We start from the raw sequence: 14,278 nt of genomic DNA on the forward strand, positions 1-14,278 counted from the left end.
AGACATACATGATTAATAAATATCCCTTTCTGCATATAGAAACTTATTTGATCCCCTTGGTGGAATTAGAAAATTTGATTTGTACGAAATGAAAAGCTTTATGTCTTGAAACTGGAGATAAGAAACTCCCCAGATAGGTGACATTATAAAGATCTGGAATAAATTTGGACACTGTGGACTTTGTAATGCAATATAGGTAGTATACAAGTGAAGAACAAAAATCTTCAATACTATCTGTTTTACAATTTCAGTTCTGATGATAATGCTTCATGCATTAGTATATCTTCTTCCCACATGCCATCTTGAGCTCAGACACGGTATACAAGTTGTTCTGATGTCATTCTTAGGCGGCTGAAGTACTTTTGAAATAACCTGCAAAATTCTGTTGTTGAGTATCCTGCTGACTACTACTATTTTTATAGTCAAGATTTCAGATGTGTTTGCCCCCCTCTCTCACTCTCTGTTGGTTTCAAGAAGACAAACCTGAGCCCCAGCATTCTCATTCAGAGACAGAATTGTCCTTTGGTACTCATTTACTTTCCTACAGCCAGCTATGTTACTGAGCAACAATCAAAGGTGCTTCAGGTTGCAAGTTTAATACATTTCTCAGCTACTGAAAGCTTTAGTGATGAGTCATTTTTCTGCCATTGGTACTTTCTTTTTATGTGATGAGCTAAAAAAGAGAGAGAGAGAGAGAGAGAGAGAGAGAGAGAGAGAGAGAGAGAGAGAGAGAGAGAGATGAAGAAGAAGAAGAAGAAGAAGAAGAACCACTGTGCCACAGGACATTACTGAGAGTAATGATTAACATATATTATTAAGATGTTCTTCATTTGTTTCTAAAACTAATAAGTACAAGAAGAACACAAGTTGTTGAAGTTAGTTATCTGAGATGCTCAATAATTACCGGTACTCTTTTCCAGTTCAAGTTTTCATTTACACAAAAAAATTCAACACATTTTGCCCTGCTTGTAAACTCCTGTTTGTGTGCTGCAGTAGTCAGTGTTATTTTGTTTGTTGTACAAACCTGAATGGCTTTGGAGCTTATTTTGGAAAATTATTGCAAATAAACACATACTACATAGTTTACATCATATAGAATATATTTCCAATATGAAGCAATAATAAAAGTAAAATGCAAGACATACCATTAAACAGCAGAAAACTTTAATTATTGTCCATTTTTAATGTTGAAGAATTGTAATTGGGCACTTAACAAAAAGTATTTGGACTTTAATGACTTCCGCTGATCTTTGTGTGTTAAGGCGGATCAAAAATACTTGCGAACTTACAAAAAGTGACCTGCACAAAAGCTTCTGGACAGAGCAAGGTGTGTCAGAATTGATTCCTGCTTCAGCAACAAATACAGGGAAGAGAAGATATTCTACACTGACTCTTTCAAGTTTTAAATGATTGAAGTCCTTTCTTTACTACTGTCACTACACTGACATACTTTTTTTTTTTAATTATTTTCACCTTCTATAACTCTTTCATAACATTTTGCCTTCTGTCACAGATGAATTCTACTCATTCTATCTTCGTCAGTCAGATAATTCACTTTCTCCATAGCAAGCATCCAGTTCCTCATATTCACCCCAGATTTCTACTTGTAACTTTGGATACCTCATACAACTTGATATCTCACACTGCTATCCTCATTTACCACTCCATCAGTAACTAAACATTCTGGTTCTACTTAATTGCACCACCTCTACAAGAGGCTACTGCTGTCACTGCAAGTATGTGAACTTGTGCATCAGTGAAAGAGTGTTTAATTAAATCAGGACAAAAAGTGGTACCTTGAAAGCAAACCATACAGTGTTGTGTATGTCTATGTACCACACAGCAACTTACTTGATACCAGTATTACTATTATTATTTTACATGTATTCTCCCACATGACAGATAAAATGTAAAGAGCAGTAAGGTACTAATGTTTTATAATACCCACACCAAGAAAAACCCTGCAGATGCATAAATAAGATAACTGATAAATTAATGAAAATTATTTAAAAGTGACAAAGTCAGATCCATTTAATAAGAAAAGTAATTTTAGACATTATGTGGTCCATAGAAGAAAACAAGATACAATGGGTAAAGTAAAAAGACACTATTTGCTGCCTTCTAAATGTTCTTTGACATGTCTGTAATGTACATATTTTCTGAAACAGATAAATGCAGATGTTTGGAAATATTTGGATGACATACCCTAACCATTCTTAGGAGGGCAGAGAATTTACCATAGATCTTTGTCAAGAACATCCACAATAAATTTTTCTTGGGCCATAATGAACTCTATTATTATTGTTTATTCCTACATACATTACTATTTTTTTCCTGAAAAAGGATGGTCCCTCATATAAAATGACTTTCACCATTCAGGTGTTAGGCTAAAGAGGAGATAATTCTCACGATAAACTGTTTATTGACGCTGATGTGTAAACAAAAATGACCATTCATCACATGAATAAATGTACTGCAGTGGATTTACTTCTCGCAAGTAGGCGAATGAGACAACTATGTTGCACATGTAAACGAGGCTTGAGAGTCAGTGGCTTATAGTCCTAATTTTTGTTTGTTGCTCCTATCCTGAAATATCCACTCTGTTCTCATGGATTTTGGATAAGGTGTTATTATGGAAACTGTACAATATTTATTTAAATTTTCATCACTCTTCTTACACATGAAGCTTAATAATATCATAATTTAATCTCAGTAGACTTTGTATGACATATCACTAGAAATCAGACTTCTCAGAACTCAGACAGGATTCCATCATCATTACATAAGGTTTTGTTTTTGAGAATTTGATAAATATTAACTTCCACTCTTTAAACTGTTTTTCAGGATAACATTTTCAACATAGCCCTTTGCATTTCCAACTGAACTATGTGACTCCATTGTTGTTGCTACATACAGAAAACTTTATTTAAAGTCTCACTGGCAATGACATTTCCTTCTATTGTTCAGGTAGCCTAATGTTTAAGGCAACAGCTCATGGAAAGCAGCTGATGCAGGTTCATAACTTGTTTATCAAAAATGTTAATTTCACTTAAAATTCCTGAACAAATTTCATTGATGCCATTTCATGTAACAACATTTAACTAATTTCATAATCATCTATTACATTTTTGTTTTATTTCAGTGAATTATGAATTGAAATGGGTGTTTATAGTTTTCTCTTGTTAAACAGGTAACTCATAAATGTATTCTGTACATTGTTAAAAATTATGTCATACATTTTTCAGCAAAATGTCTCAAGTACATATTCCTGATTTACACAACAACTTGTTTCATTTTTTAAAGCTTTTAATGATGTTACAAATCCTCCAATTTGCATACTGACTCTACAGGAAAATGATTCTATCCTTTTTAAATCATCAGTCTTCTCATTGATTTTATTTGTCCACCACTAATTCCTCTTCTGTGCCAACCTTTTCATTTCAGAGTAGCAACTGGAACCTACATCCTCAATTATTTGCAGGATGTATTCCGATCTCTGTCTTCCTTAAGTTTTTTACCCTCTACAGCTCCCTCTAGGACCAGGTGTTCTATCATATGTCCCTTCTTCTTGTCACTGTTTCCCACATATATAATTTCCACCTAATTTTCAACATTCTTCTGTACCACCACACCTCATATGCTTCAATTCTCTTCTATTCTTGTTGTCCCAAAGACCATTTTCCACTAACATACAATGCTGTGCTTCAAACATACATTCTCTCAGAAATTTCTTCCTACAATAAAGGCCTACGTTTGATATTAGCAGACGTCTCTTTGCCAGGAGTGCTTTTTTTGCCACTGCTATTTTGCTTTTTATGCCCTCCTTGCTCTGTCCATCATTGGCTATTTTGCTGCCCAGGTAGCAGAATTCCTTAATTCTGCCAATTTTGTGATCCCCAATCCTGATGCTAAGTTTCTTACTGTTCTCATTCTACTACCGGTACTTCTCATTAGTTTTGTCATTCTTCAATTTATTCTCAATCCATATATTCTATACATTAGACTGTTCATTCCAATCAACAGATCTGGTCATCTTCTTCACTTTCACTATGGATTGCAATGTCATCAATGAATCTATCATTAATATCCTTCCACACTGAATTTTAAACCCACTCTAGAATCTTTCTTTTATTTCTGTCGTTGCTTCTTTGATGTATAGGTTCAACAGTGGGGGCGAAAGACTACATCCTTGTCTTACACTCTTTTTAATCTGAGCACTTCATTCTTTGTCTTGGTTCTTGAACATACTGTATACTAACCGATCATTCCCTATAGCTTATCCCTACTTATCTCAGAATCTTGAACACTTGCATCATTTTACATCGTGTAACACTTTTTCCAGGCCAATAAACCCTATGCATGTGTCTTGATTTTTTTTCAGTCTTGCTTCTACTATCAACTGTGACCTGAGAACTGCCTCTATTGTGCTTTACCTTTCCTTAAGACAAACTGGTTTGCCATCTAATGGATGTTTAATTTTCTTTTCTATTCTTCTGTATATTATTCTTGTCGGCAGCTTGGATGTGCAAGCTGTTAAGCTGATTGTGCTATAATTCTAGCATTTGTCAACTCTTGCTATCTTTCAAACTGTGTGGATGATGTTTTTCCACAAGTCTGATGGTATTTCACCATACATTCTACACACCAACATGAATCGTCATTTTGTTGCCACTTCCCCCAATGATTTTAGAAATTCTGATGGGATGTTATCTTTCCCTTCTGTCTTATTTTAATTAAGCCATTCAAAGCTATTGGTAGCCTATAGACACTTAATATGTCGCGTAACAGCAGTATTTAGCAATGCTATATTTCTCTCTCTCTCTCTCCAATAGGTTTATGTATGTTGAAGAACTCTGACAATATTTAGCTTTTGACAGATACGAATCCTTTCCTAGACTATTTTCATTATATTCCTCAGTAGGATATCAACTTCTTATGCAAATGACATCCACCCTCGTATTTACTGACTTACATCAATGTTGAAGAGCAATTTAATCAGATACAGTACCATGTACTACTGATCTTAAAAGGAGCAAATGATAAAATATGATTATGGCCTGATGTTCAAATTTATCAAGTACTTCCCAAACTCTGAATCAATGGTATGGAGGCACTGTGGATTTTCAGAATCAGTGCACTTATGAATGTACTGGAAGTCTTTGAGAAAGCTACAATTTATTAAATAATTAATTCCATTGCCACTGCAGCATTAGTGTTATGCTATTGTTCCTGCAACAGTGTACGATGTCTGGACAATTCTCATTACAAATCTGCTACACTTTTAAATTTAAGTGCTAATCTTGTCCTATTTTTCAAAGTATTGGACAACAATAGTCAGAAATCCATTTTAGTTCTCTTTCTTCTTGTTTGTATGACTAGCGCAAGATATGTGAGTATTAAATACATATGGCAATACTATGGAGGCCTATATTTCAATCATAAGTGAGAGAGATCATGGCATTAACACAGATAATGAGAATACAATGACTGCAGAAAAACAAAAATGAGGGAAACAACATAATTTAGAAATCAACCGTGAAACTGAAAATTTTATGAGATTCTTTTCTTTGTTCTGCATGCAAAGAAAAACCTAGCAAAAATACCATTTCTGCATTAAATTTAACAAATAACAATAACTGGTGCCTTTATGTATTTTGACATATGAGGTGTGATACAAAATTAACAAGTATTTTTTTTAATTTAATAGGTTTTATACATTTAATTTACAACTTTTTTATCTTGTTGATACTCATGTACTTGATGTACATTCACATTTTTGGCTGTTTTAAATATTTAGTTTATTGCTGACATGGAAAAAGTTATAAAAGCTTTTGAGTGCTCGAAGAAATTTTACTTTAGAAAAAGATGGAGCAAAGAATTTGCATTAACTGTTGCTCGAAATGTTGACTGCAGCTTTTGGGGAATCTACTGTGGGTAACAAGGCTCTATGAGTTATATAACTGTTTCAAAGAGTGTTGAGTTGAAGATGACAACTACCCTGAGCACATTAGCTCATCAATTACTGATAATAAAGTGAAAGAAATAAAGAAAATGGTTCTGAAAAAATCGCTGGCTAACCACCAGACAGGTTGCTGATGATGTCGGCATATCCTTTGGCTCACATCAAGGGTCCCCCCCCACCAGAATGAAGTCGACAGCAATTCAGAACTTCTAGACAAGGTTGAAACAGATGACAGAACATGGGTATACTGGTATCATGAGTCGGTCATACGATCAATAAAGGATACTATCTGGAGGTTATGCACCTTTTGCACGAAGCAATCAAAAGAAAACGATTGGAGTTAGGGAAATGGCATCATGATAACGCTCAACGCATATTCACAATTTTTGGCAAAAAAACAAATCCACATCTTGCCTCAGCTGCCATATTCACTGACTTCTTTCTATTCCCTAGGCTGAAGGTATCCATGAAAGGATGTCTTTTGCCACCACCGACGAAACAAAAACAGAACCACTGAAGGAGTTGAACACCATAACAAAAAGTGAGTTCCAGAAGTGATTCCAACATCACAAAATGTACTGATGTTGTTGATGATGATCATCATCATTAAATAAAGATTCTTTAAGAAAAACAAAAATTCCCATTACTTTTAAATCACACATCATGTATTAACACCTAATACATGGTGTACTGGGGCCTCTTTGATTGGAAAATATTCTTAACTGTATTTGCTTTTCATACAACCAGATTTGGAATTCTATCCTGTACAGTTCAAGATACCCCAACTATTTCCTGACGTAGTCACAGACAACTGTTCTTGTGTTTGCAATATGTTCCAAACATTAGGAGTCTTGCATTACCTGTTAGCAATGTTGCGAACATTGTAGCAAAATATGTTTCAAACTCAGTGCAAACAAAGCTTTATACTTAATTTGGGGCAATATACTGAAGGCTGTTTGCTAGTCCCCCATTGGGCACCTCTCTAGGTGGCGGATAGGGGAATGCTCTCTACATATAGAGGGTACCGGGGAAATAAAATACCCGGGGTGGACCAAAACTAGCAGGGGCAGGAGAGGCTCGTTCACCTGCAGTGAAGGCAACCCTCCTAGGGGTAGACTACGCCAAAGTCAAGACTACTGGTCCTCCAGGTTGGAGGTTGTGTAGAGGGCTACCAACCCACTCATGTAAAAATACGAAACGGTCAGGATACTCAACGCCAGCTTTGGAAACAGGACAGGATTTCCTTGAACAAAAACTGGCAAAGCTACAGTGCACTGTACAGACAGAAACGGAAGAGGCTCATAGAGCAGGCATATGGTTGATAAGGCCCTTACAACACGTAAAGTAAAGTATAGTGAAGGAATGTGATAACGACATACATTTTTACTCTATCTGAACTCTTTACTACTGGCTTTAAAACAATTATTTAATCACTAAAATGCATTCACACAAAGAGAAACACCCACAGAGCCTTTATTTTATTACTTATGATAAAAAATCACTAACTACAAAGTGATTCACAATTGTGCAAAATTAACGACTTCCAGTGAACTATTCTTTTATGAGTACACCTCTCGTCTTTCTCTGCTATGCTATTTAGAAACACTATGATGTAAGAAACTGTTTACGCAGCTGCTCCAGCTTATAATAAAGACATCTACAAATGAATCCCAATATAGGAGTTATTCCTGTAAGTATTTTACTCCCTTCTATGCAAAAGGCATTATTTACATCATCATATAAGCACCTCCAATCATCCTTCCTCTGTTCTGTACAGCCCCAGAACTATGATTATAACTAGCATATTTCCCCATTAATGTCTTTTTTTTCTCCTTTCCATTCTACATTTCAATGCCACAAAATGAACGTAGTTCAAACCACTGCAAGCTTTATGAACTATTTTTAGTGTAATCTAATTTTGACATTTATGAGTACACACAAAATCAGTGCTGCTCAGCATAATTAACAAGACATCATCATCATCATCATTTATGACTGATTATGCCTTTCAGTGTTCAGTCTGGAGCATAGCCCCCTTATAAAATTCCTCTACGATCCCCTATTTAGTGCTAACATTAGTGCCTCTTCTGATGTTAAACCTATTACTTCAAAATCATTCTTAACCGAATCCAGGTATCTTCTCCTTGGTCTGCCCCGACTCCTACCCTCTACTGCTGAACCCATGAGTCTCTTGGGTAACCTTGCTTCTCCCATGCGTGTAACATGACCCCACTAACCGTATCCAGGTACCTTCTCCTTGGTCTGCCCCGACTCCTCCTACCCTCTACTGCTGAACCCATGAGTCTCTTGGGTAACCTTGCTTCTCCCATGCGTGTAACATGACCCCACCATCTAAGCCTGTTCACCCTGACTGCTACATCTATAGAGTTCATTCCCAGTTTTTCTTTGATTTCCTCATTGTGGACACCCTCCTGCCATTGTTCACATCTACTAGTACCTGCAATCATCCTAGCTACTTTCATATCCGTAACCACAACCTTGTTGATAAGGTAACCTGAATCCACCCAGCTTTCGCTCCCATACAACAAAATTGGTCGAAAGATTGAACGGTGCACAGATAACTTAGTCTTGGTACTGACTTCCTTCTTGCAGAAGAGAGTAGATCGTAGCTGAGCATTCACTGCATTAGCCTTGCTACACCTCGCTTCCAGTTCTTTCACTATGTTGCCATTCTGTGAGAATATGCATCCTAAGTACTTGAAACTGTCCACCTGTTCTAACTTTGTTCCTCCTATTTGGCACTCAATCCGTTTATATATATTTCCCACTGACATTACTTTCGTTTTGGAGATGCTAATCTTAATACCATAGCCCTTACATTTCTGATCTAGCTCTGAAATATTACTTTGCAAACTTTCAATCGAATCTGCCATCACAACTAAGTCATCCGCATATGCAAGACTGCTTATTTTGTGTTCACATATTTTAATCTCACCCAGCCAGTCTATTGTTTTCAACATATTATCCATAAATAATATGAACAACAGCGGCAACAGGTTGCAGCCTTGTCTTACCCCTGAAACTACTCTGAACCATGAACTCAATTTACCGTTAACTCTAATTGCTGCCTGACTGTCCATGTAAAGACCTTTAATTGCTTGCAAAAGTTTGCCTCCTATTCCATAATGTCGCAGAACAGACAATAACTTCCTCCTAGGAACCCGGTCATATGCCTTTTCTAGATCTATAAACCATAGATACAATTTCCTGTTCCACTCATAACACTTCTCCATTATTTGCCGTAAGCTGAAGATCTGGTCCTGACAACCTCTAAGAGGCCTAAACCCACACTGATTTTCATCCAATTGGTCCTCAACTAATACTCGCACTTTCCTTTCAACAATACCTGAGAAGATTTTACCCACAACGCTGATTAAAGGGATACCTCTGTAGTTGTTACAATCTTTTCTGTTTCCATGTTTAAAGATTGGTGTGATCACTACTTTTGTCCAGTCTGATGGAACCTGTCCCGACTCCCAGGCCATTTCAATTAACCTGTGTAGCCATTTAAGACCTGACATTCCACTGTATTTGATGAGTCCCGACTTAATTTTATCCACCCCAGCTGCTTTATTGCACTGCAATCTATTGACCATTTTCTCCACTTCCTCAAATGTGATTTTATTTCCATCCTCATTCCTATCCCATTCTACCTCGAAATCTGAAACATTACTGAATTTTCACCTACATTGAGCAACTCTTCAAAATATTCCCTCCATCTGCCCAAGGCATCCACAGGATTCACCAGCCGTTTTCCTGGCCTGTCCAAAATACTTCTCATTTCCTTCTTACCTCCCTTTCGAAGACTGCTAATTACACTCCAGAATGGTTTTCCAGCAGCTTGAGCCATAGTCTGCAACCTGTTTCCAAAGTCTTCCCAAGATTTCTTCTTGGATGCTGCAATTATCTGTTTGGCTTTGTTTCTTTCTTCAACATAACTTTCTCTGTCTACCTGAGTTCTAGTATGTAGCCATTTTTGATACGCCTTCTTTTTCCTTTTACAGGCTGCCTTGACTGTGTCATTCCACCAAGCTGTTGCTTCTCCCTGCTGTACACACTACTGTTCCAAGACATTCTTTAGCCACTTCTAGTACTGTGTCCCTGTACCTTGTCCATTCCTTTTCCAATGACTGTAATTGACTACATTCAACTAACTGGTACCTTTCTGAGATCGCTGTTATGTACTTGTGCCTGATTTCCGTATCCTGAAGTTTCTCCACTCTTATCCTCCTACATATGGACCTGACCTCCTGCACTTTCGGCCTCACAATCCCAATTTCACTGCAGATTAAATAATGATCAGTGTCATCAAAGAATCCCCTGAATACACGTGTGTCCCTCACAGCCTTCCTGAATTCCTGGTCTGTTATTATATAGTCAATGATAGATCTGGTTCTCCTGCCTTCCCAAGTATACCGGTGAATGTTCTTATGTTTAAAAAAGGAGTTTGTGATTACTAAGCCCATACTGGCACAGAAATCCAAGAGTTGTTTCCCGTTCCTGTTGGCCTCCATATCCTCTCCAAATTTACCCACAACTTTTTCATACCCTTCTGTTCGATTTCCAATCCTGGCGTTAAAATCACCCATGAACAGAACACTGTCCTTGTCCTTTACTCTAACAACTACATGACATTAACAAGACATATATAGAAAAAAACTATCTGATGTTGTGTACACTTATAGTGCAATACTTACCACTCTATACACTCTGGTAAAAAAAGAAAGTTAGAAGTATTTTGAAAGAAATTAAAAGTAATTTGCTATGCAGGACATTAGGTTTAATTCAAAAATCATTCACAAGCATTTACAGATATTGTGCTGATATAAATCTGCACATAAAAAGTCAACAAATTAGTGTCCTCTATTCAATTGAAATTGACAGATTATCAAAGAAATGAAATTAAATAAACATTAAATTTCAAAATACACATGCCAATAGGAGAATGTTAAGTACAATTGTTACAAAGTGTTACATCTATTATATCTGGGAAACTTATAAACTTATAATTTTGCAGCAGCATTTGGGGTGTGCTTTTTTTGAGGAGCATCAAAACGTATCGACATAGAATTTGAATTCCCAGGTTCCAGAACATAGCCTATGCTTTGATAAAACGGTATTAATTTGTCTTTGCACTCCAGGGTGATCTTGTAGCAGTTCAGTGTCTTAGCCAACAATGCAACGGTTGTCACAATTCTGTAATGGAGAATTTTTTTTTTTAAAGTGAGATACACTGTCCAAATAACACAAAACCCTCAGAAAATTATTTTATGATGATACCTCCACTTTAAGGGCATGTTCTACAGCTAATAATATCTCACATATGAAGATGCACATCTTTATTTAGTGTTATTATGGCTGACACAGTAATAATAAACTTTAAATTTTGCCATTTAATACACCTCCTCCCAATATTAATTTTACTAACTATAAGTTGTTAGTGCTATGTACATTACTTGGTGGCTCCTATTTAAAAAAAAAAGTACCGGAAAGAATAGCACGAAGCCATTAATTTAACTGTTCCTATAAACTTAGGTTAATTATTTCACTAAAGGGTGAAGACCTGCATACGTGTTTTGACAACAATCAAGAAAAATTGCAATATGGACCACTGTCTCATGAGGCAACAAATTAATTAAATAAATTCTCAATTTTGAACTATCAGCATGATTTTCTTTCTTAAAAATGTAAAAGCTAGCATGGTATGAAACAATTTTTAAAACCAGTACACAATGGAACAAGTCACACAGAATCTCATGTCCAACAGTATACATACAGAATAGGTTGAATCCCAGGTCAAGAGGAACATATACGGCATAGGTTATTTTTTTCACAGTGGATTGCAGTAGCTGAGAAATCCCAAGCAAGTATATCAGAAGTTTGCCAACACAATAGGCAATACATGTAGGGAACTGTGGGAGGTGGGAGATGAGAGAAAACATAAGCTGATGGTACAAACGGAATACCAATAAATGACAGAGTTGGTATAGAACCAGAAAAATAAAGACTAACAGATGGTACCATGAGAGTCTCGTGTTTAAAATGTTAAGTTTAAAGATTGTGATCACTAGTAGCCAGAAATATTTAATTTTATAAGCCCATAGCTGTGTAATTTGTTTTTCAAAACAGAGAGAAGGAAAAATGCAATGGTATGACAGGGATGAAAGAATCATAGTACAAAAATGAAAAATAATGCTCACGTCATTGCAGTTTGTGACCTGTTGCAAGGAATATACAAGACATTGTGTATTTTCTCTTTGCTAATTGAAGATTGGAGATGGGAAACACTGAAACTGCCAAAATGTGATATTTTTGCTCTTTTCCCTGTAAGCTGTTGAATGTGCCTTGACTAATAACTTGAGATGGGTTGGAAGCAGCAAAGAAGCCTCCATAATTCAAAATAGCACACTAGCTTTCACAGTGTGTATATTCATCTTTTTGTGACATCATGAATGTGCTGAGCACATGTAACTCACTCTCTTACTGACATGCAGTAAGCACTAGCCTATTTTACTTCACTTCAGGTAGTCCCAACATTAGTCTTTGGTGTCCTTTGCCTTATGGTGGAAAAGAAAGGCAATATTCGGAACATGAATAACAATACTGAGCTAAGAATTCAAGGAACGTCATGTGTAACAAATAAAGGGGTGGTTGTTAATTACAAAGAACCGTCACAATATATTTTTAGTTTAATTCATTAGAATTTAACTACATTTTGTGCAGCACAATGAAATAAAACGAAATACTGTGGTGTCCAAGCTGATCTTCCCAGCCTAAAGAACCTTCCTTGCTTCCTATTGACCAAAAAAGTAAATGTTGAAAAGAAGAGGACCTACAAAGCAAGCTCAATTTTCTTGAAGTGAAATACAAGGAATTATACTGAAGAGCCAAAGAAACTGGAACATCTGCCTAATATCGCGTGAGCATGCAGAAGGGCTGCAACATGATGCAGCATGGACGCGAGTAATGTCTGAAGAAGTGCTGGAGGGAACTGACACCATGCATCCTGCAGGGCTGTCCACAAATCCAAAGAGTACGAGGGGGTGGACATCTCTTCTGAACAGCACGTTGCAAGGCATCTCTGATATGCTCAATTATGTACATGTCTAGTGGGTTTGGTGACCAGAGCAAGTGTTTAAACTCAGAAGAGTGTTCCTGGAGCCACTCTGTAGCGGTTCTGGACATGTGGGCTGTTGCATTGTCCTGCTGTAATTGCCCAAGTATGTCGGAATGCACAATGAACATGAATGGGTGCAGGTGATCAGACAGGATATTACATATGTGTCACTTGTCAGAGTTGTATCTAGACGTATAAGTGTCCTATATCACTCCAACTGCACACGCTGATCTTCACCAGCTTGAACAGTCCCCTGCTGACATGCAAGATCCATGGGTTCATGAGGTTGTCTCCATACCTGTACATGTCCATCCGCTCCACACAATTTGAAACGAGACTCGGCGGACCAGGCAACATGTTTCCACTTATCAACAGTCCAATGTCAGTGTTGACAGGCCCAGATGAGGCATACAGCTTTATGCCATACAGTCATCAAGGGTTCACAAGTGGGCCGTCAGCTCCGAAAGCCCATATAGATGATGTTTCGCTGAATGGTTTGCACTCTGACACTTGTTGATGGCCCAGCACTGAAATCTGTGGCAATTTGCAAAAGGGTTGCACGTCTGTAACGTTGGACAATTCTCTTCAGTCATCATTGGTCCCGTTCTTGCAGGATCCTTCCCTGGCCACAATGATGAAGAAGATTTGATGTTTTACTGGATTCCTGATATTTACGGTACACTTGTGAAATGGTCATACAAGAAAAATCCCACTTCATCACTACCTCGGAGATGCTGCGCCCCATCGCTTGTGCACCAACTATAACACCATGTTCAAACTCTCATAAATCTTGATAACGTGCCATTGTAGCAGCAGTAACCGATCTAACAACTGCGCCAGACACTTAACTTGTATAGGTGTTGCCGACCGCTGCATTGTATTCTGCCGCTTTACATCTCTCTGTACTTGAGTGCACATACCTATACCAGTTTCTTTGGCACTTCAGTGTAGTTTTCTCAATACAGTGATGATATATTCCTTGTTTCTGTTCAGAAAAAAGTGAGGTGAAGCTGTGTACAATGTCAAATGATAAAAATGATTATCATAATGATAGATGAAACTATCATAATTTGCATTCCTTCGAAAAATCGGTTTGTAAAGTGAATCTGTCATGTTTTTTCTCTGTTTTATGTTTTGACGTTTCACACTTTTTCACGTGTTATCTAGTATTTTACCAC

The 14,278-nt window shown here is 37.1% G+C and overlaps 1 protein-coding gene across 4 annotated transcripts in view; it reads right to left on the minus strand.

Moving 5' to 3' along the window:
* LOC126347693 (probable glucosamine 6-phosphate N-acetyltransferase) overlaps positions 1–14,278 on the minus strand; it is an 87,706-nt gene that overhangs the window by 48,479 nt on the left and 24,949 nt on the right. Inside the window, exon 6 of one of the 4 annotated variants that reach the window (XM_050002294.1) lies at positions 10,742–11,179. The exons of the other annotated variants lie outside the window; for them this stretch is intronic. Coding sequence (XP_049858251.1) covers positions 10,987–11,179 — 193 coding nt within the window. The 3' untranslated portion in view covers positions 10,742–10,986. Of the gene's footprint in view, positions 1–10,741; positions 11,180–14,278 lie in introns of those variants that run through there. 4 annotated transcript variants of the gene reach the window in all.

Source organism: Schistocerca gregaria, chromosome 1 (assembly GCF_023897955.1).
Source record: "Schistocerca gregaria isolate iqSchGreg1 chromosome 1, iqSchGreg1.2, whole genome shotgun sequence".
NCBI lineage: Eukaryota > Metazoa > Arthropoda > Insecta > Orthoptera > Acrididae > Schistocerca > Schistocerca gregaria.